General features: G+C 40.3%; 1 protein-coding gene across 3 annotated transcripts in view; it reads left to right on the forward strand.

The window, feature by feature from the left end:
• Positions 1 to 26,259, forward strand: part of DCAF10 (DDB1 and CUL4 associated factor 10) — a 58,975-nt gene extending 32,716 nt beyond the window's left edge. For 2 of the 3 annotated variants that reach the window (XM_084778181.1, XM_084778179.1), the window contains 5 exons: positions 3,085 to 3,282; positions 13,805 to 14,007; positions 16,860 to 16,970; positions 18,803 to 18,948; positions 19,449 to 26,259. In XM_084778181.1, coding sequence (XP_084634307.1) covers positions 3,085 to 3,282; positions 13,805 to 14,007; positions 16,860 to 16,970; positions 18,803 to 18,948; positions 19,449 to 19,817 — 1,027 coding nt within the window. In that variant the 3' untranslated portion in view covers positions 19,818 to 26,259. The remainder of the gene's footprint in view (positions 1 to 3,084; positions 3,283 to 13,804; positions 14,008 to 16,859; positions 16,971 to 18,802; positions 18,949 to 19,448) is intronic. The other variant, XM_084778180.1, reaches the window with a different exon arrangement.
• The last annotated feature ends 1,287 nt before the right edge of the window (positions 26,260 to 27,546 follow it).

The following is a 27,546-nucleotide window of genomic DNA, read 5'->3' on the forward strand; positions in this document are numbered from 1 at the left end:
AGGGCTTAGGCCCTCCAGATGGAGGTCCACCAGAAGAACCTTTATACCAATTTAGTTGTGTGGGAACAGTTGAGAGGCTCTGATTTCAGTGTTTGTGCAAGAAGAGCTTCTACTTGTCAGAGAATGTAAGGTTAGAAATTCTATCTCATAGATATTCTTTTTCTAAGACAGTGTCTCATTGTAGTCCTGGCTGGCCTTGAATTCACTGAATTCACAGATGACTTTGTTCTTCTGATTCTCCTACCTGACCTCCCACATGCATTCTGGGATTGCAAACTCAAGGCTTCCTGTGTACTAGGCAAGGACTGTACCAACTGAGCTACATCCCCAACCCAACAGTCTACAGCTTTCTAGGCCATTCTAAATTGTTTGTTTGCTTGCTTGCTTGTTTTTGGTTTTTCGAGACAGGGTTTCTCTGTATATAGCCTTGGCTGTCCTGGACTTGCTTTGTAGACCAGGCCATTCTAAGTTTTAATTGGAGACGATTGGACCACATATCTAAGGACTTATCTAATACTTTATGTTCTGTACATGTACATATTTTTGGATAAAAATTGCCATAGATAGTATCTTAATCCACACGCCACCCTTACTATTGTATGGTTTATTCTCTTTGCCAATATAAGAAATTTATCAGTTAATGCTTTGGGGGGAAATGAATGAAATAAAGTCAAAGTATTGAATTTTACTCAATTAGAGTAAACTCAATTAGAAATTATTAGCTTTTACTCCAAGATTCTCTGTACACTTTGGAAATTAAAATATCCTTTATGCAACAATTACTTTTTAGTTACTTTATTAACAAATACAGAAAAGCTGATTTCCTCCATCTTACATAATTTTAAAAATAGAAACTCAAAAGTTTGGCGACCTGGTCATCTAAATGATCTTTCTAAAACTCCTGTGTCATCATTTCCTTTCTTCCTTAAAGCACTTGAGCTGGCTGGGAGTGCTGGTACATACATACCTTTAATCCCATCACTGGGGAGGAAGAGGCAGGAGGGTCTCTGTGAGTTCAAGGCCAGCCTGGTTTGCATAGTGAATTTCAGGTCAACCAGGGCTACATAGTGAGATCCTGTTTAGAGGAGGTGGGGGTGGGGTGGGGGGAGAAAAGCCACTGGAATGCATCAATGATACGTTCTCCATTTGTCTCCTCATACCTGTGTGTTTCTTAACCTCTGGGAGTTCCCATTCCGTTCAGTCAGCTCTCATTGTACTCTTCCCTAACCATCCTCTTTATTTTGTTTATTTCACATAATTATTTTATGTAACAATGTGCTTTTGTCTTCTGGCTAATGAGCTCCTTTATTCACTCATTTAGTAACTCTTTACTGATGAAACTGGAGATGTAGCTTGGTTGTGAAATGTTTCCTTTGCATGAGTCAAGCCTTGGGTTTGATCTTCACACCACACTAGCTGGAAGTGGTGGCCCATAAGACAGACATAAATTTAGTGTTATCCTTGGCTACATCTCCAGCTTGAGGCCAACCTGGGCTATGTAAACCCCTTCCTCTAAGTAAATTAGATAAGCACATGTGCTTGGCACTGCAGCTCTAGTCACATGGTGGTAGGTATTTTCCCTGTCTTCAAGGAATTTATAGCTTTATGAAATTGCTCCTTATGCTACAATGTTAAATATTATGATAGAAATGCAGAGGCCAGCCTGGTCTGCGGAGTAAGTCCTGTACAGCCAGAGCTAACAAAGAAAGTCTCTCTCAAAAACTAAAAACGAAAAGCAGTGTAGAGTGCTGGCACTGGGGAAATAGCTCAGTGGATAAAGTGTAAGTGTAGGAATCTCAGTTCAGATCTTCATCATCCACAGAAAAGCAGGGCTTGGTGGCACTCACATTTGTAGCCTCATCCTAGCAGAAGTGGCAAGCTTCAGGCTCAGTCAAGAGACCCTACCTCAAAAGAACAATATTGGAAGACAACCTCTGACTCCATCAGCGAATACATGTGCATATACAAATATACCACACATGTACCCCAAATATTATAGAGTGATTGGGGAGCTTATGCAAATTTGTACACTACCCTAAACTAGATAGAGTGGGAAGGCTTCCTAGAGGAGATGACAGCTAAATATTAAAAAGTAAACAAAATTAAAATGGTGATCCTCCCACCAAAGCATGTAAGTCTATGGTCATGCCACCCTGAATGTGCTAGGGAGGCCCACATGTAGAGCCGAGTGGCTGCTAGTACTGGATGGGATGGAGCCTGGGAATACCAGGTGCTGCAGGCTTATAAAAAAGGAGGGGAAAAGCATGATAAACTATAAATTGCAGTAAGGTCATGATGTTGTTTACAGATATTGACACTTATTTTGGGCAGACTTATATGTAATTTTATGTTGGAAGAAGCTTCAGAATTCATTTGTTCTACAGGAGACTAGGAAGTTGTATGTAATAGTGTTCGCTAAAGACATCATCCTACTATTAAATTAAAAACGAAACTGTGAGTAATGAGTTGTGTTTGTATAAAATATATTGTTACTAAAGATTGGGAAATGAGTAAAAATGATAAAAGTCTATATTATAGCCTAAGTCTGTCTTAAAGTCTTGACTAATAAAATGTTGTCATGGAGGACTATTTGGAGAATGTTTTTGAATTAATAGATTTAAATAATGGCAATTGAATTGCACACTTTGTATGTAAATCTGTTGTAAGTAGGACAAGACATGACTTGTAGGAGATCTCTATTATTAGAATCTTTTATCTAATACAATGTTCCCTGAGCAGTCTAGTCCTTAAAATCTGTTGCCTGTTAAACTTTCTCTTTTCTTTTCCTGGGCAGATTCTGGAGTTCTTTCCTTTCTTTCTACTAACTGTGCTCCAAACACCTATTCACAATTTTTAGTTTCAAATAAAATCAACCGTGACATAGCCAGTCAGAGTATGTCTCTAATTATTAGAGCCTGGCAGTGTGGCTGTGTGGACAAGGGGCACTGTCTGTGTCAGAATCTCTGGTCGTACAGGGAGGTCGCATTCCTTTGCTTCCCACTTGTAATATAGAGATTGTTTCTAAAGTCATATTTTCTTTCAGTAAAGATTAAATGAACCAGTTTTTCTTTTCTGCTTTTGTAGATTTCTTGATAACCGGCTATTTGCTACCTGCTCTGATGATACTACAATAGCACTATGGGATCTGAGAAAACTGAACACCAAAGTATGCACTTTACATGGTCACACTAGCTGGGTGAAGAACATCGAATATGACACTAATACAAGACTCTTAGTAACATCAGGATTTGATGGAAATGTCATTATTTGGGACACTAACAGGTTTGTAAATAGGAGACCATGTTAGGAATGTAATACTGTAAAACTTTTTTCTCTTTAAGAGGTGGAGAACAAGTGTAGTGTTCTGCTCTAAAGTGGGGGAGTGGGGTATCAAAAAGTTAACTTTGGTTGGGGAAAACAAACAAGTGATTCCTAGGCTGGGGACGTGGCTCAGCTAATTGAGCACCTACCTTTAGTATGCATGAAGCTAGGCGTTTGCTCCGCATCCTCTCATAAACAGACATGGTGGTGCAGCATGTAATCCCAGCACTCCAGAAATAGACACAGAAATCAAAAGTTCAAGGGCGTTCTTGGTTACATAGCAACTTGGAGGATAGTCTGGGCTACAAGAGATGCTCCTGTCTGGGGGGTGGGGGCGGTGGAGGGTGGCGAAAGAAAAAGTAAGAAAAAGTGAGCATGGTGGTATGGGCCTTTTAATCCCAGCACTCAGGGAAGCAGAGGCAGGTGGATCTCTGAGTTCAAGGCCAGCATGGCTTATAGAGTGCATTCCAGGACAGCTAGGGCTATGTAGAGAGACCTGGTATTAAAAAACAAAAACAAAAACCCATGGTTCCTTCTTTTTATTGCACTTAGTCATATATTAAAACTAAAGATTTTGAAACTAAGAATATATATAGTTTAGTGGCAGAGACCACTGCAAAAATAAAGATGATGAGGGAATTTATATAGGCAGGAGACCAAGGCATATATCTAATGAATTCCCTAAGTATAAGGGAGAATATCTTTATTTCCTATGTGAATCAAAATATTTCTCATTCTTTGGACCTTAGGTTCTAAATGTACTTATTCTCTAACTTTTAAATTGTATTTCCATGCATTAAAAGAGCAGTACTCCTTTGGAATTATTCTAATCCAGAAGCAGTGGTTAGAAATGATGCATGGTCTCATTTGGATCGTCCATGGGAGAAGGGGATAGCTGCTGGCACCAGTTTGGCAGAGACTGGCTCACAGCAGTTTACACAGCAACCTCAGTTAGGAAACACTCAGGAAAATGTTTCCTTACAGAGAACTTGTGACACTTGGGAAGTACTTAAAGTGTGCCTGTTGCTAACTGTGGTGTGGTGAGTTGTTCATACAGTTGACATATTAGAGTCTTCAGATTTATGTTAAAAAGAGATATTCTTAGTTTAAAAAAATTTCTAGATACTTTCAATTGTTTGAGTGAAGGACAGAGTTACTGTCTTTCAACAGATAAAAACATGCCTTTTAAAATATAGATGTTGCACTCGGGAGGCCACCTGGTCTACAGAGAGCCTAGGACAGCCAGGGCTCTGTTATACAGAGAAACCCTGTCTTGAAAAACAAAACAAAAGAAAAAGATGTAAATGTATAGGGGTGGAGGTGGGTGAAAGTGTTAATTTAGGAAGAAATTTTGAGTAGGAATATAATTAGAAGCAAAACTTGACAGAATTATAAGAAAAATATTTGGAAAGAAAACAAAACAAACAAGAAATCGGTAGGAAATAAGGTAGGCCTTTAAAAAGGCAGGAGATGAGGCTTTTTTTTTTTTTTTTTTAGAATTCTGCTCCCCGAAACAGTAAAACAGACCTAGAACCAATTAAAAAAACAAAAAAACAAAACAACTTGTATTAAACAACATAGTAGGTAAGAAATGCTATCATACAAACCATTTTCTCTGCAGTCAGCGCAGTTTAGTTAACACAGTTATTAGAAGATCCCACATTTATCTTAGCATTGTAATTCGAGCATTCGAGAGATTGAGACAGGAGGAGAATGAGATTGATGTTAGCCTGGGCTACATATAGTGAGAGTCTATCTGGGAGGAAGAAAGGGAGAGAAAGTCCCACGTGTAGTCTTCAGTAGTGAAGACTGAAAATTGATGAACTTATTAAAAGAAATTGAGGAAAAGAGGCAGTAAACTTAATAAAAGTACATGTATGGAAATAATAATAAAAGAAATAGAAGTTAGCTGGGCGTGGTAGTGCACACCTTTAATTCCAGCACACAGAGGCAGGTGAATCTCTGAGTTCAAGGCCAGCCTGGTCTACACAGCAAGTTCAGGAGAGCCAAGGCTACACCGAGAAATCCTGTCTCAAACAAAACAAAACAAAAACAAAAAAAGAAAAAAATGTAAAGCTAAAAAAAAAAAAAAAGCAACAACACATTTATACCAATATGCTTTAAAACTTTGATGAAATAGACATCTCATTCAGTATGCATTAGATGCTAGGTATAATGGCACATTCTTGTAGTTCTAGCACTCAGAAGACTGAAGCAGGAGGATTACCAAGTTTTCCAGGCCAGTTTGGGCTACGCAATGAGACCCTCTCTCAAATCAAGTAACAAACAAACAAAAAACAGCAGCTCAGTAAAACTGACCATTAAGAGTTGACTTCTTACCAAATCTGATGTTTTACTAACATGCTCTTGTTCAGCAAAAGCTACCGTTACAAGATTGCACTTTCTGCAGCCTCACATACATAGCTCCACGGGGCCCAGGTTTGACTCCCAGCACACACACATAGTGAACTTCTGCTATACCAGTTACGCTCTGCACCGTATCCTGCACCTTCTGGTACCCACTGTTCCTCCAGAAATACCACTCTCAAGATCATCTCATGATGCAGTAGCTGATGTCCCTTTGTACAGGTGTATCATCCAAAGACCCTGTTCCACTCACAACTATTCTCCCTGTCCAGTGTTTATACAATACGTAACATTATTTTTGCTGTGATCATGACAAAATGACAAAAACTGGGGCCTGGAGAAATGGCTCAATGATTAAAAGCTCTTATTCTCTTTTATTTATTTATTTATTTTTATGTATATGAGTGTTCTATCGGCACAGACAGCTTCATGCCAGAAGGTGGCATTATAGATGGTTGTGAGCCACCATGTGGTTGCTGGGAATTGAACTCAGGACCTCTGGAGGGGCAGACAGTGCTCTTAACCTCTGAGCCATCTCTCCAGCCCCTCTCTTATTCTCTTTCAAAGAATGCAGTTTGGCTCCCAGCACCTATAATAGGCAGCTTACAAAGGCAAGCAGCTCCAGCTTTGGGGGATCCAGTGCCAATCTCTTTGGCTTTCATGTCTGCACTCACATGAACATACACAGAATATAATACATTTATGCACACTTTTACAAATAAATCTTAAAACAATCACGTGATAAAAAATTAATTAAAACTTAGCTAATAAAAAAGCAGCAAAGGCCATTTGAAAGGTGACTTCTATCAAATATTATAAATAACATTCTAATGAAATTGGTTAGGTTCTAGAAAGGGAATTTGTACCTCATGTATAAAGCTATTATGGTATGACGTGGGTAGCCAAACATATCAAGATAGTTAAAAGGAAAAAAGAAAATCCAGTATATAATATGAATATTGACACAAATATTCTAAATAAAAATATTAAATCCTAGAAGATATTGCTCAATATCAAAATCAAGTTGTATTTATTCTAAAAATGAAGATACTATGTTAATTATACTAACAAGTAAACTAGATTCATTTATGATTCTGTCTTATAAAAGTTCAACAGTTAGTCATAATTAAAAAAACAAAACAGCTGGACAGCAGTGGCTCACAATTTTAATCCCGGCACTCCGAAAGCAGAGACAGAGGCAAGAAAATCTGTGAGTTTGAGGCCAGCCTGGCCTACAGAATGAGTCCAGGACAGCCAGGGCCACACAGAGAAACCCTGTCTCGAAAAAACAAAAAAGTTATAAATGAACAAAGAGATAATACACATTTATGCATTGAAAGATTCAATATTATTAACAGTGGTAAGAATGTAGGAAACTGGACCTCATTACTGGAAGCATCATTATTAGAATTCTTATTACAGGAATTAACAGATTGCCAGCTTGTTTTTGTTTTGTGTTTGTTTTTTTGTTGTTGTTTTATCTTTGACAGGATCTCTCTCTATAGTCCTAGCTCTCCTGGAACTCACGATGTAGAACAGGCTGGCCTCCAACCCGAAGAGATCCACCTGCCTCTGCCTGCAGAGTACTGGCATTAAAGATGTGTACCACCACACCTGGCTCAATTTGCCAGCTTTATGAGCTATTAAATATAGTAAGTCTATGACCTAGCAGTTCTACCTCCTAGGTATGTCTACTCAAGAAAATGAACATATGTGTACACACAAAGACTTGTACATAAATGTTTACAGTAGTATTCTTCATAATTGCTTCCAAAAATGGAGCAATATGATTTTTCTCAAGTGGTAAATAGATTTTAAAAAGGTAGTATATCACCAGGGCATGGTGGTGCATGCCCCTACTCCCAGCACTTGGGAGGCCAACCTAGTCTACATAGTGAGCCCAGGACAGCCAGAGCTATGTAGAGAAGCCCTGTCTCAGAAGACAAACAAGTAGTGTGTCTAATTTAAAAAAAAAATTGCAGTGAAAATCAACCAATATTAATGTGTGTTACAGCGGAGATAAACCCCAAAATATTTTGAGTAAAAAAGAAGCTGAATTTTTTTTTAGAAGAGCACTTACCATATGACTGTGTATAAGCCAGGCAAATAATGAAGACAAAACGCAAGTCAATGGTTATTAGGTCTGGGAGTTGGAACAGGATAATTGCTGAGGATGATCAGGAAGACTATTAAGATGCTGGAAATGTATTGATGGTGGCACAATTCTAAACTTACCAAAAGTCATTGAACTGTGCACTTAAAATGAGTGAGTTTTATGGTGTGTTAATTTTTCCTCAATAAAACTGAGTGAAATTTGTGAAAACCAAATGATTAAACAGAAGTAGAAATTCACCAAAAGTATATACCATATATACTTTTTTTTGAGACAGGTTTTCTAGCTCAGGCTAGCGTGAAACTCTCATGTAGCTGAAGATGACCTTGAACATCTTTCTTACCCTCCTACCTCCACTTTCTGAGTGCTGAGATTACACGTGTGTGCATCCATAGCCAGTTTATGTGCTGTTGGGCATCAAACACAAGGCTTTGTGCATGCTAGTCAAACACCCTACCAACTGAGTGACACCTCAGTCAACCTCCTCTGTAAAATTGGGTAAGAGAATATGCCCACCATTACTAATGTTGTTAACCAGTATCATGGGTAATGGTACAGTAAAAGAAAAACCATCATGCATATATATGGATTGCAAATATTATTATTCACAGATTATGTGAGTCTCTCAAGGTCTGACAAACTTTCTTTGAAAGATCAAATAATAAAAATTTTAGCATTTCATAGTATGTAGTTTCTGAGCACCCACCCAGAAGCAATACATGGGTTGATGTGTCCATGTTCATGCACATTGTATAAAAACAGCCGGTGGACCAGGTTTGGTCCACAGCCGTAGCTTTCCAATTCTTTATCTGTACAGAAAATCCTTAGCTGGGCACAGGGACGCACACCTGTAATCCAAGCACTCAAGAAGGCAGAGGCAGGTGAATTGCTGTGAGTTTGAGGCTAGCCTGGTCTACAGCGTGAGTCCAGGGTGGCCAAGGCTGCACAGAGAAACCCTGTCTTGAGAAAAATAAAGAAAATCCTAGAAAGTCTTAAGAGAAATTATCAGAACAAGTGAGCTTTAACCAAATCTGTTAGATGTAAAATAATAGAAAACTAGAATTTCCAAAAAGAAAAATAGAACTCCCATAATAACCCAGCCATCTCTCTACTAGGTACACATCCAAAGCCTAAGCCAGATGATAAAGGTCTGCACTCACTCACTCATTGTACAGCATCCAACAGATGAGTGGGTTTTAAAATGTGGTACACATAGTACTATTCAGCCTCTTAAAAGAAGGAAATCTTTCCCAGCAATATAGATGAACCTAGTGGGTCATAAGTGAAATAAGCCACGCGGGGAATGACAGAATTACGCTTTTGTGTAGAATCTAGAAAAGTATATAGAGTCCAAGAGGAGACCTGGAGAGGCAGTGAGTGGAACTAAGGCTAAATTACCTAAGGGTTGAAACTGGCACAGAAGGGCGGGTTGGTCAGAGGATGCGAATTTTCAGTTAGGGAGCACAGATTCAAGAAGTATAGATTATATAACACTATAGCCTTAGTTAGTAACAATATATACTTGAAAATCTCCAAGAGAAGGCTTTGGTGGCACTTGCCTTTAGTCCCAGCACTTTGAGAGGCAGAGGCAGGCATGTCTCTGTGAGTTCAAGGCTAACCTGGTCTACAAAGTGAGTTCCAAAACAGCCTGGGCTATGTAGAGAGACCCTGTCTTAAAACCAAAAGAGAAAAAAGAAAATAATTCCTGGATATTTTAACTAGCTTAATGTAGCCATTTCAAAACATGTTGTAGGCTAGGAATGTAGGTTAGCACAGGGTTAGCATATGCAAGCCCCAGGCTTGATCTCTAGGGCCACAAAAAAAAAAAAAAAAAAGAAAAATGTTGCATACCATAAGTATACACACTTTTCATAAACAGTTTTATACACAGTGTTTTACTCAGTTAAAAATATCTAAAGGTTCCAGGCACGGTGGCATACACCTGTAATCCTAGCATTCAGGGAGTCAGAGGCAGGTGGATCTCTGTGAGTTCAAGCCCAGCCTGTTCCTCAAAGTGAGTCCAAGACAGCCAGGCTACACAGAGAAGCCCGGTCTCCAAAAACCAAAAAAGGTTACTAGGTGTAAAATAATGTACAATCATGTTCTAATTCTGTTGCGAGTATATCCTTACAAATAGTTGAAAGGCTTTTTCTTTTTTTATTTTGAGACTTTGTAGCTAGTTTACCTTTGAGCTTGCTATCTTCTTGTCAACGGAGTATAGGCACACAACAGTAGTTTTTAAATAAAGTGTATATGTGTAAATATACATAGTTTTAGTTGATTTATTTGTTTGATGGTTGGAGTTTTATTTTTGAGATGGTCTCATACAGCTCACAGTGGCCTCAACTAATGAGGTGACTGAGGGTGACCTTGAAGTCCTGATCCTCGAGCCTTACTCTTCCAAGAGCTGTAAGTACAGGCATGTTCCACCACACTCAAATTGTTACATATCTTTTTTTTGGGGGGGGGTGGTTCGAGACAGGGTCTCTCTGTGTAGCCTTGGCTGTCCTGGACTCAATCTGTAGACCAGGCGGTTCTTGAACTCATAGCAATCCGCCTGCCTCTGCCTCCCGAGTGCTGGGATTAAAGGCGTGTGCCACCATGCACATATATCTTGACATGAGATTTTGCTGAGTAGCTGAGACTGACCTGGAATTTACTATGTAGACCAAGTTAGTCTTTCCACATGTAGCTAAAGTAAATAATTTCACAGATAATTGATAACCTTTATGGCAGTTGCGAACCTAAATTTAAGTCTTTATAGATTAAAGTAAAATCTATAGAAAAGAAGACTTAAAAACTACAATAATCTCAGAAGCAATAGAATCTCAGTAAGTTCAATTCCAACTTGCTCTACATAAGAAATTCCAGATCAGTCAAGGCTACAAAGTGAGACTCTATCTCAAAAACCAAAGTGGGGCAGGCACAGGAGATCAGACATAAACTTAGAAAGATAGAAAATCAACCAGGAGAAGGAACATGACAGAATTTTAGAAGCTGAGAAGCAGGTAGATGAATAGCAACTGATTTAGCAACTTCTGTTTAGGCAGTTTCATTCAAGAAGTTCAAGAAGGCTGGAGAGATGGCTCAGAGGTTAAGAGCACTGGCTGCTCTTCCAGAGGTCCTGAGTCCCATTCCCAGCAACCACATGGTGCTCATAACCATTTATAATGAGATCTGGTGCCCTCTTCTGGCAGGCATGCATATAGGCAGACAGAACACTGTAAAATAAATAAATAAATAAATCTTTTTTTTTTTTTTAAAGTTCAAGAAAGCTAATTCCTGAAGCTGGAGACATGTTCAGAGTTTAAGGGTACATTCTGCTGTTCCCAGAGGACCTGAGTTCAGTTCCCTGCACCAGCCATCTGTAACTACAGCACCTGCGTTGTACACACACATACATGTAAATAAAAGTAATTTAAAAAACAAACAAACAGAAATCTGGGGTTGGAGAGATAGCTCAGTGGTTAAGAGCACTGTCTGTTTTTCCAAAGGACCAGGGTTCAATTCCCTGCATCCACATGGCAGCTCACACCTGTCTTTAACTCCAGTTCCAAGGGATCTGATATCATCACACCAATGCACATAAAATTAAATAAAGTATTAAAAACAAAAAAACAACCTAACTCTTAAATTGCAGAGGGGAAAGTTTAAAACTTTGGTTGGTTTACCCTTTGGTTTTTTTACCCTCAAAAACTATAGGAATTGACAATTCTGGTACCCTGTAAAAAATAGGAACCTAAAATAGAGATTTGAATGAGAAATATTTATGAGCTGATAGCTCTACCTTTTACCCCTTCCAATGGGCAGTGGATCATGTTACCAGAAGCTTCTGTTTCTGTAAAGAGGGCAGTATAGAAAATTGTGCCATACTGAAGGATGTCTGAAACAGTTGGAGGTTCCATTGCCTTGCCAAAACCAAGGTGCCTGAGTGGCAGTGCACACTCAATGTTGAATTCTGACATTTTCAGCTTCTCTCAGTTGTTGCCCCCAAAGATGTTAGCACTAAAAGCTTCTTCAGAAATGGCTTCCTCTATCTTGTACTCTGGGTTCCCAGTCAGCTTGAATCCCTGCTCTTATACCGAGCAAGTATGCAGTAACCATCAGACGACTAAGAACAACTTTTTTTTTTTTTTTTTTTTTGGTTTTTCTTGACAGGGTTTCTCTGGGTAGCCTTAACTGTTCTGGACTTGCTTTGTAGACCAGGCTGGCTGTGAACTCACAGCGACCTGCCTGCCTCTGCCTTCCCAGTCCTGGGACTAAAGACGTGCGCCACCACTACTCCCGGCTAGAAAAACTTCTAATAGTTAGAAGAACCAAATAGGAAGTTTGGGGGGTAGAGACAGCATAGGAAGAATAAAACATAGCAACTAGTTACACATATTAAATATAAGATTTGAATGCTTGAAGCAAAAATAAGATACAGTAGAAAGAGAGGCCTTTTAATGGACTAATATTGTTCAACCTCTAAGTAACAAGTCACAGCCCTTCATTTTAAAATTCTTTTTTTTTTTTTTTTTTTTTTGGTTTTTTTTTTTTTTTTTTTTTTTTTTTTGAGACAGGGTTTCTCTGTGTAGCCTTGGCTGTCCTGGACTCGCTTTGTAGACCAGGCTGACCTCGAACTCACAGCGATCCGCCTGTCTCTGCCTCCCGAGTGCTGGGATTAAAGGCGTGCGCCACCACGTCCGGCTTCATTTTAAAATTCTAAATATGCTCTGTGCACCAACTCTGCAGCCTGAGTTTAGTCCCTGGGACCTGTATGTAAGAGGAGAAGAGCCAGCTCCTTCAGGGTATCCTTCACACGTGTGCCCCTCCCTACTGTATGGTAAGAGGAGAAGAGCCAGCTCCTTCAGGGTATCCTTCACACGTGTGCCCCTCCCTACATCATTTTTCTGAGTTAAAAAAAAAGTTTATATTTTTCTGTGGGTATTTTATGGTTCATGATTTTTACAATAATCAAAAAAGGAAATTTTAAAAAATGAAAATCTATCAAAGAGACTAGGCAGACAGATCTTGAAGAAGAACCAAATAATTTAAGAAAGAAAAAAAACAGCTGCAGTTGTGGCTTATTGGTAGAGTACATGCCTAGCTTGCAAGAGGTGCTGGGGTACAACAAATAAAAATATGGAAACTTATATAGGACAGGTCAAATGATCGAGTAGACACAGTTAAAGCAATAGATTAGACAAATGGGCTTATAATTGAAAAGTCTCTGAGAACACAACATACAGAAATGGGCAAATAGGAAGATGAAAATACAGTTTGAGAACCAGGCATGGTGGCGCACACCTTTAATCCCAGCACTTGGGAGGCAGAGACAGGCGGATCTTAGTGAGTTTGAGGCCAGCCTGGTGTACTAACCAAATCTAGGACAGCCAGGACTGTCGTACAGAGAAACCAAAACCACCACCAACAAAACAGAGAGTAGGAGACATCAAATGTGAATGTTTCAGACGTCTAGATCTGCAAAAGAATAGAGGAAATGGGTGAGAGATTGATAATGACTAAAATTTCTAGAATATTTGAATAATATAAACATTATCTCAGAAAGGCTATGAATCTCCATGAAGATCAATACAAATCTAACTTCTTATGTGTCATAGTGAAATTGTAGGATTTTAAAGACAAAAAGATCAGCCAGAGGAAGCGGAAGACAAATATGTAAGTAACAAGCTGGCAGACTTACAAATAGCAGCAATGGAATAGTTTCCTTACCATCCATAGAGAACCACTGCCATCCTTAAGTTGTATATTCTGAAACCTTTCTCAAAAGAATGACATGCGTAAGAGAGAGTTCACTTTAGTAAAATTTTACTTAAAAAGTGTGAAGGATATACTCAGAAAAAAATCTGAAAAGAACCTTGGGGGTTAAAAGGGGGTAGTAAGTAATGCAGCGTAAAATGTGTGTATAGCTCTCGGTTCTGCTTTAAAGTGTTTTGGGTGGTGCTGGAAATCATTGCATTTGTGGTAACACTAGGTTTGTTGGTCTGATTTCTTCTGCAGGTGTACAGAAGATGGCTGTCCACATAAGAAGTTCTTTCATACACGCTTTCTCATGCGAATGAGATTAACACCAGATTGTTCCAAAATGCTGATCTCAACATCCTCTGGATACTTGCTGATTTTGCATGATTTGGACTTAACGAAGTCTTTAGAAGTAGGCAGCTATCCCATTTTGAGAGCAAGAAGAACTACTTCAAGTTCAGGTAAGATTTTCTTCTCGTTAAAAAAGTTCTGAAGAATCTGAGCCACAAAATTAGTATAAGATACTAATTTAAAAATTAGGGTTTTTTTGCATTTTTTTAATAAATTAGTATTTTACAGAGGTGGCATGTGTTCCCGTTTTAAGTATGCTAGCAGGCAAAGAGAAAGGAAGCCATTCTTCAGAAAGCTGACTCCTAGTTACCCAAGGGCGTGTGATAACCTGCATGTACCTCTGACGATGTAAATTTGTGCCTCTAGAAAGACTCTTGGCTCTAAAATCCTTCCAAGATTTACACTACCTTTTGGCTGTGGCAGCCATCTTCCTGTAACTCGCCAAAATGACAAACACAAAGGGAAAGAGGAGGGGCGCTCGCCATATGTTCTTTGGGCCTTTTAGGAAACATGGAGTCGTTCCTTTGGCCACATACATGCGAATCTACAAAGAAGGTGCTATCGTGGACATCAAGGGAATGGGCACTGTTCAAAAAGGAACATAAGTGTTGCCATGGCAAACCTGGAAGAGTCTACGACGTCACCCAGCACACTGTGGGCATCATTGTGAACAAGCAGGCTAAGGGCAAGATTCTCGCCAGAGAATCAGCGTGCACAGTGAGCACATCAGGCACTCTAAGAGCAGGACAGCTTCCTGAGCGCGTGCAGGAGAACGGCCAGAAGACGAAGGAAGTCGAGGAGAAGGGCACCTGAGTTCTGCTGAAGCGCCAGCCTGTGCCACCCAGAGCAGCCGACTTTGTGAGGGCTGATGGGAAGGAGCCTGAGCTCCTGGAGCCCACTCCATACGAATTCATGGTCCAGTGTACACAAATAAAGGACCTGGACTGTAAAAATAAATAAAAAGTAAAAGAATAAAAAAGACTTACACTAACCAGAGAATCATCCTTGGCTCAAATTTAGTGGTGGCTCAAGGTGATACCTGTTTTAGGATGTTACGTTATAGTCATTTCAAGAGTTCTAAGTTTGCCTGGGCATGCTTGCATATACCTATAATCCCAGCACCTGGGAGGCTGAGGCAGGCAAATTACTGTGATTTCAAGGCCAGCCTGGACTACAAAGTGAGTCCAGAATTAGCCACGGCTACACAGAGGAACCTGTCTCGAAAAACCAAAAGAAAAAAAAAAGGGTCTGAGTTTGTAGTCTGTCCTACGCTTCCGTTGTCCACTCAGAAGCTGATGCCGTTTTGGAGCATCCTATTACCAGAGCCTTATTCTTCTTTCACTGCTGTTCTCATTAAACGTAAATGAAGTTGGGGCTCACAAAAACGTAAATGTTATATCAATATTATCTGATAGGCTTCATATTGCATCTGCATCTGGAAATGAAAGACTGGCCTAGAAACATATTATAATATTGTTTATAAACAAGATCCCAGCTAGGTATGGTCATGCACCCTTGTAATCCCAGTACTCTGGGAGGCAGAGGCAGGCAGATCTCTTTAAGTTTGAGGCCAGCCTGGTCTATAAAGTGAGTCCAGGACAGCCAAGGCTACACACAGAAACTGTATCTCTAAAACAAAACAAACAAAACAAAAACAAGATCCCAAAGTGAAAAAAAGATGTTTTGTTAAACAACTTCAAATGGCTAGATTCTTTCTCCTGTGTGCACAGACTGCTGAAAATTCCTTTTGGTCCCGAAGTGATGGCTCAGTAGATTAAGGCACTTACCACCAAGTCTGACAATCTGAGTTCCATCTTTGTTCATCCCACAGGATTGAGAGAGCCAAATTCCCACACCTGTAACCTCCCCACTCATGCTGTGGCACACACAATAAATGAATAGCTATAGGTTTGGTTTGGGGGTTTGTTTGTTTTTTACTCCCTTGAGACAGGGTTTCTCTGTATAGTCCTGGCTGTCCTAGAGCTCACTCTGTAGACCAGGCTGGGCTAGAACTCAGAGATCTTCTTGCTTCTGCCTCCAGAGTGCTGGGATTAAAGGTATTCCGCACCACCAGCCAGCATTTATTTGTTTTTTAAAATCCTTTGGAAAAATACAGGTATAATTGTAGTAAATTTTTAATTTGAAATTTTTAACTTTTACAAACCTATGAAGTCTAATGCTTTTCAGATTCAAAATTGCCTTTAAAAAAAAAGTTAAATATTGACAACCAACTTAAGCTTAATAAAAAAGTGATTTAGAAGATATAGTTGGCCACTTTTTTAAAGGTGTGAGACAGGGTTTCTCTATGTGGCCTTGGGTGTCTGGGAACTCAGTATGTAGATCAGAGTCACCTCAAACTCAGAGACCTACCTACCTACCTCTGCCTTCCAATAGTGGGGACTAGAGGTGTGTGAATGACTCCTTAAGTTGTCCATTTTTGACTGAAAAACCAAAAAGCTCTTCAGTCTCCTAAGGATGATTCAAGTTGTAAATGATGTCACCAGGTCAGGCCGCCAGGGTTCCCTGGATAAGTTAGGCAACAAGGCCTCCTGTGGACAGCAGCAGCTGCCAGAGATGCAGGGCGAGGGGGGCGGTGTGAAGTAGCTCAGCACACGGCATGTCTGGCACTCACTTCCTACAGACTTTAATTTTTTCTTCTATTTTATAAATGAGAGAGAGGCAGAGATGTTTGTGTGCTTACTTGGCCTTTTATCTTATGTCACATGAGACTTTCCTTTGAAAGGTTTTTAAAGAATATAAACAGAATATAAAGAATATAAAAAGAATATAAACCTGAAACAGAACCAAGAACTGCCTTGTCTTCATCTTAGTTACAGTCCAATTCACGTGAGATTTTGTCAGCACATTTTAGGTGTATTTTAAAAGTTCAAGTAGATAATTAAAAAAATTAAAAGATACTATAAGAGTTATGCTAAGTTTATTTTTCAATTTTCTTTTCAAGATTTGACCACTTCATCAAGTTCTTCTGGTTCTAGAGTTTCTGGTTCACCTTGTCATCACAGTGACTCTAATTCGTCTGAGAAACACATGTCACGAGCCTCTCAACGAGAAGGTAGGTTAAAAGTTGGGTTTACAGCCTTACAGCAATAGATTATATCCCGTGGCTTTCTTTTGGTTAGGTTTATCCCTAAAAACTAAAGCTAAGAGAAATGAGGCCCTATCTTGCCCTTTCAGTCATCATTTGAAAAAGATCAACCATTGCCCAGGTTTGGTGGTGCAGGCCTTTATTCCCAGCACTCGGGAGACAGAGGCAGGAGGATCTCTGTGAGTTCAAGGCCAGCCTGGTCTACAGAGAATTTCAAGACAATGGAAGCTTTGGTTTTATTACCTGGCCCAACCTTAACTTGGTCTATTTGAAGACTACAAGTAGTTGAGAACTGTACTTTAGAAATGTAGATTCCGGACTGGAGAGATGGTTCAGAGGTTAAGAGCATTGGCTGCTCTTTCAAAGGTCCTGAGTTCAACTCCCAGCAACCACATGGTGGCTCACAACCCTCTATAATGAGAGCTGGTTCAGGTGTATATGCAGACAGAACACTGTACACATAATAAATAAATACATCTTTTAAAAAAGAAAAGAAATGTAGATTCCAAACAGAGATGCTATGAAAATTAAATTTTATGCATACAGAGCTAGGCCTGATGGCACAGTTTATAATCCAGCTCCTGGAAGAGGCAGGAGTTTCAAGAGCTCAAGATCAGCTGGACGTGGTGGCGCACGCCTTTAATCCCAGCACTTGGGAGGCAGAGGCAAGTGGATCGCTGTGAGTTCAAGGTCAGCCTGGTCTACAAAGCGAGTCTAGGACAGCCAAAGCTACACAGAGAAACTGTCTTGAAAAACAAAAAACAAAACAAAACAAAAAAAAGTTCAAGATCATCTTCATCTACAAAGAGACTTCTAAACCAGCCAGGGCTACATGAGAACCCCTCAAAAAAAAAAACAAAAACAAAAACAAAAACAAAACCAACACCACAAAAGTTTCTCTCTTGATATTAACTTTCTAGGCTGCTTTCTTATGACACTTATGGCATCCTCTCATTAGCAACAGGAGCATTCTAGGAACTAGGCTGCAGGAGATGATGTGGCTTAGTGCTGTCACCAAGAAGATGGCTCTCACCCTTGTTTTATATCTATTTATAGTATGGGTGGAGACTTGTAGTTGTTCAACCTAATGGTTTTTCCAGTTTCACTGTGGTATAAAATGGCATGCCTTCTACAGAAACCAAACTTCATATTCTGAATTTTGATCTTGTCTCAAGCTAGCAATATGCTTTCTTTGTTTGTTTGTGTCGTGGTTCTGGAAAGTGACAGGGATGTGCATCTTCCAACAGCCACACAGTTTTGAGCATAAACAACTAACCGTGAATAGTGAGCTGTCCCAGAGCTGTGGGTTAGTGTGCTGAGTGCATTACAGCCTAGGGTGTTTCAGCTTTGACGTCTGCATTAACCCCAGTGCGAGAGCAGCATCTGAACTGTCCTCAGGGGCGGGACAGCCTCATCTTTCTCTGAAAGGCAGTCCTGTCTTTCAAGTATTGTCTTCTTTGCTCTATAGACCAGTAAGTCCTCTGAGTTGAGAATTATGACCTTAATTTTCTAGACTCCTTCCATGTATATGGCTTCACTTCTTAAATGAAGAGCTTTTTGAGATCAGGTCCAATTCAAGAAAGGCCCCACTCAGCTTTTACAACTTAGATCACTGGTTATTCCTGCTACAAAACTTGCATACCACATATTGGGTCTGTAGTGGCCAACCATGTTCTTTTATGTGTGGTATAGTGTAAGGAACAAACTAAGGGGTGAAGGCAAGGAAGCAGCTGCCAGAAATCATAGTTCTGATGTATAACAGAAATCCAAAATTTTTACTTTATTTTTTTGTATCTCAGGAGTTTCACCACGAAATAGTCTTGAAGTCTTAACCCCCGAAGTTCCTGGTGAAAGAGATCGAGGAAACTGCATCACATCCTTACAGCTGCACCCCAAAGGCTGGGCCACCCTTCTTCGGTGCTCAAGCAACACTGATGATCAGGAGGTATAGGCTGCGTGCTCACACGTGTCAGGGCTCACTGCAGAAACTGCTGTTGCCCTGTGCAAACCTCAGTCCCTGCCCCAGGGCACATTACCACAGGCCCCTCCTCTTCACCTCTGTACCTGCCCCTCTCTAGCTTTGTCTTTGCAGTCTCTCCGTCCTCCTGTCTTGGTGTAGTAAGCTGAGAAGTACCTTAAAGACACCATCAGCTCGTATTATGCCTACCTTCATTCTTGCCCCCATTACATAAAAAAATAAATAAATAAATAAATAAATAAATAAATAAATAAATAAATAAATAAGCAAGCCAGGCATGGCGCTTTAATCCTAGCATTTGGGAGGCAAGGGCAGGCAGATCTCTGTGAGTTGGAGGCCAGATGGAGAAACATTGTCTCAAAACCACCACACCACTACCCCCCAAAAAGGGAAAATAAAAGAAGTAATATCTCTGCAGTATTATTTGGGGATCTTGACCTCAGTATGTCTCCTTTCTCCTCCTCCAGTGGACTTGTGTCTATGAATTCCAAGAAGGAGCTCCAGTACGACCTGTCTCACCTCGCTGTTCCCTGCGGTTGACTCATTACATCGAAGAAGCCAACGTAGGCAGGGGCTACATCAAAGAACTTTGCTTCAGCCCTGATGGACGAATGATTTCTTCCCCACATGGCTACGGGATTCGCTTGTTGGGATTTGACAAACAATGCAGTGAGCTTGTTGACTGTTTACCCAAAGAAGCCAGTCCCCTAAGGGTGATTCGTTCTCTGTACTCTCACAATGATGTGGTCCTGACAACAAAGTTCTCTCCAACACATTGTCAGATTGCCTCAGGGTGCCTTAGTGGGCGGGTCTCTTTGTATCAGCCAAAGTTTTAGGCACAACTTACATCAAATAAGAAACTCTTATGGTGTTTGGCTTATAAATTACTTCAATTTAGGTGAAGTATTTTCTTTTTTAGAAGATCTTTTAAGTTTGGGTCAAGATCTTGGTTACTGTGGGTCAATGAACATAAATATGACCTGAGTACTTGGCCGTCCAGCATCATGCGGGCATCTCCGTTTCGACCATGAGCATCGTTCCGTCAGCACTCCTGTGCTCCTGTGTGTGCTGCTGAGCTTGGGTTTCCCTGCTCACTGTGCGTGTGACTCTTGTTTCCCCCAGCCCTTGCGTCCACCATTCCTCCCTGCCTCTTCTTTTTGGTTTAGGTATGAATTTTGTGGACATTGGGCAGGAGTTTTGGTTGGGATGAGAAAACCCATGGCACTAGTATTAAATAAAACCCAGAAGTTGGATGTGGCACACCTGTTGGAAAGTTCATCCTCATTTATCAGACATTTGGCTCTTAAAGCTGCTGTCAAATATTGAGCACAGATAATGCCGTTACTCTCATAACTGTTAGATACTCTGACAACAAAATAATCTTTTTAAGGTTTCCTGTTAAAAATATATAAGTTAGCCGGGTGTGGTGGCGCACACCTTTAATCCCAGCACTTGGGAGGCAGAGGCAGGTGGATTGCTGTGAGTTTGAGGCCAGCCTGGTCTATGAAGTGAGTCCAGGACAGTCAAGGCTACACAGAGAAACCCTGTCTCAAAAAAAAAAAAAAAAGTTAGCTCATGTGAGATTCGTTGTGAAATTCTAGAAAAATATTACAACTTCTCTTTGTAATTTATTTTACATCTATGGATTTAAAATCTTTTCTTAGTATTTTGTTCCTGTCAGCATTGGAGAGGAAAGGAAAAGTAATAAGCTTGGTCATTTCTGTTGTACAGAAGATTTATTAATTAGGTTGGCGCAGTATCTGGCCATAGCGCGAGGAGATTAGATTGTGATTTTTTGAATCGCACAGATGATGTAATGGCGTGGGAGGGAAGTCAAGTAAGGATTTTATTGCCTTTGTTCCTTCAGCCAGGGTCATAAGGTCAGCTCTCACTGTTAGTAAGAAGAGAGCTGTAGTCTTCTTCAGCTGCCGTCATAACCCTGAGCGTCAGTGGCTGAGTGGCACTACTGTCTTCTGGTTGTTATGGAAGTCTGGGAGGAAGGAGTTGAGTGCAAGGCTGCTCCTGTCTTGAATGGGCAAAGTCCTTCCAGTCTCTGCTAAATTGAATCGCACTGTGTGTGTTGAGATAAGCAGAGGCTGGAATAATTTAAACCACGCAGTAGCCTTGTTCTCTTTGGTCACATGCCCTGTAAACCAGTGTTTCCTTAACATTAGGGTGTAGTATAGTCCTTGAAGGGCTTGTAAAAAGTGCAAGGATCTGGGTCTGACCTTAAAAGACAGATTTAGGCAGGGAAAGGACAGGACTCTGTTTAAATTGAATCTTAAATCTGTGTCCAGGTGGCCTCCAATTCATAGTTGGAAAACACAACCTAAAATTGCAGTAGATATTTCTGTGTCCATTTGGTGCTTAACATAATTCCCACAAAATATTTTAGCTGTTTTAATAGTAATAATAAAAAAAATCAATAATACTAATTTTAGAATGGCAAATAACTTGAAGTGATATCCATTTCATTGTTGGGCAAATGAAAGATGTTACATGATTTGCGTAAGGTCATACAAAGTTAGTGGTAAAGCCGGGGCTTTAATTCAAGTCTCTTAATTCCTTGCTCAGGGCAGTTTCCTACTGATTATGCTGGCTTTTTAAAACATAAATGATTGTGGACATTTTATCTTTAGATTATTGTAAATAAGATGATTAGGCTGAAAAAGGAAGGCATAGAAGTAGATGCTGAAAGTTTCATCCATAGGAAAAAAGTATTTTAATGTGTACAGAAACATTTAAACAACCCAGATACACAAGTAAACTCAACAGTTCTTTATAGTGTCCATCAGACAGCCATTTACACACCTATAAGAGCTTGTGTCTCACTGAGAACAACGCTAGCTCCAGGACAGTCTTTAAAAATCAAAACTTTTTATCAGAGATGCTGGAAAAGCTGGAAATTTTGTAATCACTGAAAAAACAACAAAGCACAATGAAAATTGGAGGCTTCCTTGCTGTAGCTTTGAAAAAAAAATGTTTTTCCCCCAAAGAGAATAGTTTGGGAGGAAAATATTATAATCAAAACTTTTACAATTAAAAACTACTATGTATAAAGATTAAATTGATACTCAAAAGAAGCTTCCATAAATTTTATCAGTTTAGAAAGAGTTCTGTCAGATGTTATGCCCACACATCTCTTAACTCAAGCCAGGGGTTCTTGAATTGTTGTTTTGAACACCTACTATGTATTAAAGAATGTGTCTGCTTTACTACTACTGTCCCTTAGAAAGACCCTTACAAGGTGGGATGAGTCTCATGTCATGTCGAAGGTGGCAGTGACTTGCCTGAAGCCTCAGAGTGGGTGGCAGTGGGTGGCGGCACTGGATCCAGATTGAGCTTTGCATGCGTGTTTATTTGGTTGCAGGGAAGTCTGTACTTATTCCCTACCATTTTGCCCCTTAGTTCACAAAGGATGAGCTACACTAGTCTGCTCATCTGTGAGCTCGTTATGCAATTTTTTTTACTACAAGGCTGGATTCAATTCCTTCAGCGTAGCATAAAAGAACATTTCAAACACTATGTTTCCATGAGACCGAAGATCATAAATTCAGGCATGCACGTGGGCCGTTCTAACAGAAAACTAAGCAGACAAGCAGCCATGATATAGAAAAAGTGAGACTAGTCAGCCTTGTGTGAAAGCCAAGCCACACGGATGAGAACTGACAAGAGCTAGCAGACTTAGCATCTGTGCGCTCTCTGTGGTGTAGTCAGGATCTGAGAACTGACAAGAGCCAGCAGACTTAGCAGGGCATCTGTGCCCTCTCCGGGCTGTAGTCAGGATCAGACAGAATCAGACAATATTAACCAAGGAACTGAAGGACCTCAGAAAACCTATACTATTGGGGAGCGTTACATATTACCAACCTTAAGGTCCTTGTTTGTGTGCGTGTTTGTTTTTTGAGACCACTTCTTTGTGTACTAGGCTGGCTTCAAACTCACAGATACCCACCTGCCTCTGCCTACCAAGTGAAGGAATTAAATAGGTATGCACCACCACAGCCCAGCCTTAAGATCACATATTAACAGTCTAAAAATCTGGTACTTTTATACTGTTTTATTCAGTAATTTTTATTATAATTGACAGAACTACATTATAATTAATAATGAATTTATTACTATTGGTAAATCTTGGTAAATAAGTCCTGGCTAAAAGCTTCCTTCAGAACAGTCTATTAATGGGAATGCTGTGTTCAATGACTTAATACATGTATCAAATATACAGTAGCTGCTTATTTTCAATCAGGAAATGAAGAGCTAAAGCAAGCAACTTCTACTTTTTATAAAGTGTTAGGGAGGCAGAGGCAAGCGGATCACTGTAAGTTTGAGGCCAGCCTGGTCTACAAAGCGAGTCCAGGACAGCCAAGGCTACACAGAGAAACCCTGTCTCAAAAAAACAAAACAAAACAAAACAAAAAACCATAAGAATAAATTAAATAAATAAAAGTGTGATCACAGTTGGTGGGGGGTGTAGAACACACCTTTAATCCCAGCACTGGGGAGGCAGAGGCAGGTGGATGCTCAGTGAGTTTGAGGTCAGTCTGGTCTCCGTAGTAAGGTTCCAGGCTAGCCAGAGAGTTAAACATTTATTTTTAAATGTTGTCTTTTTTCCTCATAGCCCTACTGTATCCCTAAGAAGGTGGCACAGCAAAAATTTTAAGAAAACAATGCAAGAAAAAGATAAATGCCGAATTCCCTACTCCTGTGTTGAGGACCAAGTCACATCATATACTTTTTAAGATTGTGTTCTCGGAAAGGTGGGACTAGGGAAAACACTTCCGGAATCTCTTAGAAGACTGCTGTTTGCCACATTGGAGCACGCAGCAGTGTGTCTATAAGTATCTGTTACACTTGCCTTTTATTTTAATTTGGCATTTTTAGAGATAAGGTTTCTCTGTGTAGCCCTGGCTGTCCTGGGACTCACTTTGTAACCCAGGCTGGCCTCCAACTCAGAGGCACCCCCTCCCCTGCCTCTGCCTCCCAAATGCTGAGATTAAAGGCGTGTGTCACCATGACAGGCTGTCATAAAAGCAGGAGACAAGGCTTGATAGCTTCCTGATGACAATCATTCTGATTCAGTGGCCAGTGGTCTAGTCCACTCAGTAACAGCTTCTGTAGGTCATGAAGGAGTCTGTATATATGAACTTTGTTTGGATAACAAATGCATATCTCTTAAGTGCCAAAATTTTAAATGTATAGTTATTTTTGATGTAAGTCTCCTTAGGGATGGTCATCTACCTCCCTGCCTTCTTACACAGCATGCTCAGTCTGTTCCACTTTATCATGATGAAGTTACATTCATGATGTGTTATTGCAAATACCCAATGAGCTCTGATACATGTAGAACATTTCATAGAACACAAAGGGCTATAAAAAATGTGAGGAATATCTCTTAGCAAATGATTCCCTACACTATGTAATTATTTGCTTCATTGTTAGCTTTTAAAGAAATGCTTCATAGCTGCAAAGTAAATGTATTCTATCAATATGCCTGTTTCTACAGGCTCCCACTTTCTTCTGTGCTGTCTTCAAGCTATGGGCCGTGACATGAGTTAACCAGTCCTGGGCGGTGCCTACAAAAATATCCGGTCAAGTTCTGGTTAGTTTGTGAGGCAGCTCCTTTGGCTTTGTTCTACTCATCATCTGAAAAACAACAAACCAGGGCTGCTGCTGGCTTGAGAGCTAGCGGGTGACAGCACAGGCTCTGCGTGCACAGGGTCCTTCACACTGCTAAGAACAAAGAAGACAGGTGCAGAAGAGGAAGGAAGGAAAAGGAAAGTCCAGGGAGGCTTAAAACTGGGAGTGGCCATTGAATAACCAGTACAATGTGTACTTGGTCATCACGTTAGTTTCACTGTAGAGTAAGACTGCTGTCACATGCACATGCTATAGAGAACTCTAGACTGTGCCCGGAGAACTGCGCCCGCTCAGTGATAACAGACATCAGCGCCAAGAGGAAAATCTCCAAGTCGCCTTTATGCTGCTGTCTTGTGTTGTAAATGCCCTGAGAGGTTTAATCAAAAGCCCTAAGGAGCACATCTCATGCACACATCGTTTGAATGTATGTATATATAAATGTCACTATAAGTGGCACTTACCCCTAGGAATAATAGTGTTCATGATTTAAAGCTGGTCAGTCTTTTAAGATAGGCTCAATCTGTACTTGCCCAAGCCTCCAGCTTGTGGATTTCATGGCTTTTACACAGAGAATAGATATTTGAATTTTCATTTAAATTTGACCATGTCCTTCATCTCCAAACTCTGTTTCATTTTGGGGAGGGTGGGGGCACAAATTTTAGGTTTATATTTTTGGCAAACTTGGAATATTCTAGTTAATATCCACCAGAATACTTTCTGAGCAGGTTCTAAGGTGCTATTGGTCCTTCTGCTAGACTGTGCGCTCCTTGAGGGCAGGGCTCCCTTCTTTATTCTTGTATCCACAGTGCCTGGGACAGGGTCTGTCAGAGTAGATGTTCAATAAATATCTTGAATGAATCAAATGAACCCTCACTATGTGTGGCCTCAAGTTCTCACAAAGCCAAAATGTGATGGAAAAAATACTGAGCCAGAGGTAGCCTTGGGTTGTTTTTGTTTGTTTTGTTTTATTTGTTAATAATTAACATGCTATCTTCATCTGGGTATTTCTTACTGATTTTGAAAACTAAATTACGACTCCATTTTTCATTGAACATGGATTTGAATCCCTACCAGATGCCTAGACTAGTTCAGGTACGCAGGGGACAGAGATAAAACTAAGGTCTCTATAGAAGCATATGAAATAGACATCAGTCCAGGGCAGGCGTTGCGGGCTGTGAGTTACAGGCTGCACACTTGTTTCCTGCCCTATGAGCAGTGGCCCTACATGGTCACGTGGCCTGGGCTCACACGTTAAGTAGCTCTTACCTAGATGGATGCTGTAAGAATCATGGGTTGCACATCTTGCACCTCCCTTTGAGGAAAGAAACCCATTCAAAGATAGCTACAAAGAGCACTATGTTGTCCCTTCATTTGTTACCTATAACTAAAGCTACTTCTAGAAAGGTTTTGGTATGTGAAAAATCTTCATTTCAGAATAGAGAAGCTTTCTAAAAATGTAAATGGTTTTTACCTTTCCCAGTGAATTGTTTTTAGCCGTTGAGTGGATAGGCAGATGACACGTACCTACATAAAATCTTTAGGTTTCACTGAACCTTTCTATGTGTACTAAATATTTTGGTATAGGTCTACCTCATAGTGTAATTTTAAGAAATAAATGCTACTTGCAAACATTTGACACACTTTTGTGTGTAATTAACATGTTTGAAAGGTTGATGGAATATCACATATTCTAGTGGCTTGAAGAATTTTCCTTTCACCAGATGGGTGGGCATTTTTAGACCAGTACTGAGCACAAGGCACAAAATAATTTACTACTGATAATAACTTGTCCTATTATCCAACCTCCAGAAAAAAAATTAGAGGTCATGTGAAATTTGGGAGGGGGTTGTTGTTTTTTTCGTGAATTTTTGTTTGTCTGTTTGAGAAAGGGCCTCACAATGCAGCTCTTACTGGCCTGGAACTCACCATATAGACCAAATTGGCCTCAAACTTAAAGCAGTCCACCTGCCTCTGCTTCCTGAGTACTGAGATCAAAGGCATGTACCACCAGTACAGCCTGGCTCTACATTTTGATTATTTACAAGTTATACTATTATATAAACCTATTGTCATTTTAAAAGACGCAGAAGAAAAGGTATAAGACTTTATACTTTTTATACTCAGTATTCTTGATTTCTCCATGTACTAGGGATAAGAGAAAATGATTTGACCAGGTCAGTGACCCAGACCTGTACTTCCAAGCACCCTGCGATACAAAGACCACTCAAGCGTTGGCATTAAGAGTCTAAGGCCAGCCAGACACAGTGATCTATAATCCCAGCACTCTGGGAGGCAGGGGCAGGCATATCTCTATGAATTCGAGGCCAGCCTGGTCTACAAAGCAAAAGCCAAGGCTGCACAGAGAAACTCTATCTTAAAAAACAATAACAACAACAACAACAAAAGTGTAGGGTCAGTGTAACCCCCATCTCGCAACTAAGCGAGTAAGAATGAGTTTCGTTCATATTTGAAGATACTCAAAAATAGAGCTTTTTAGCTGGGGCTCATGCCTATAATTGCAGCACTTGAGTGGTTGAGGCATGAGGATCACAAGTTCAAGGCCAGTCAGAGTATTAGTGAGTTTTTTTTAAAGGCAAGAAATCTGCATTCTAATGGATATTAATGATATACATTAGTTTCCTCTCTTAGTGGTTTAAACCAGAACAGAGATGAAGTTATAGTTTCAGGTTAAAAATGGGTCCCAAACTGGGCGTGGTGGCACACACTTTTAATCCTAGCACTTGGGAGGCAGAGGCAGGTGGACCGCTGTGAGTTTGAGACCAGCCTGGTCTACAAAGCAAGTCCAGAACAGTCAAGGCTAATACAGAGGCCCTGTCTCGGGGGGGGGGGGGGGGGGAGTGGGGGGGCGAAGAAAAAAGGGTCCCTATGCAAAAGAGCAGCCCAAGGCATCAGTGAGTGGGCTGT

This window comes from Acomys minous (genome assembly GCF_964271855.1).
Source record: "Acomys minous genome assembly, chromosome: 1".
In the NCBI taxonomy this organism is placed as follows: Eukaryota; Metazoa; Chordata; class Mammalia; order Rodentia; family Muridae; genus Acomys; species Acomys minous.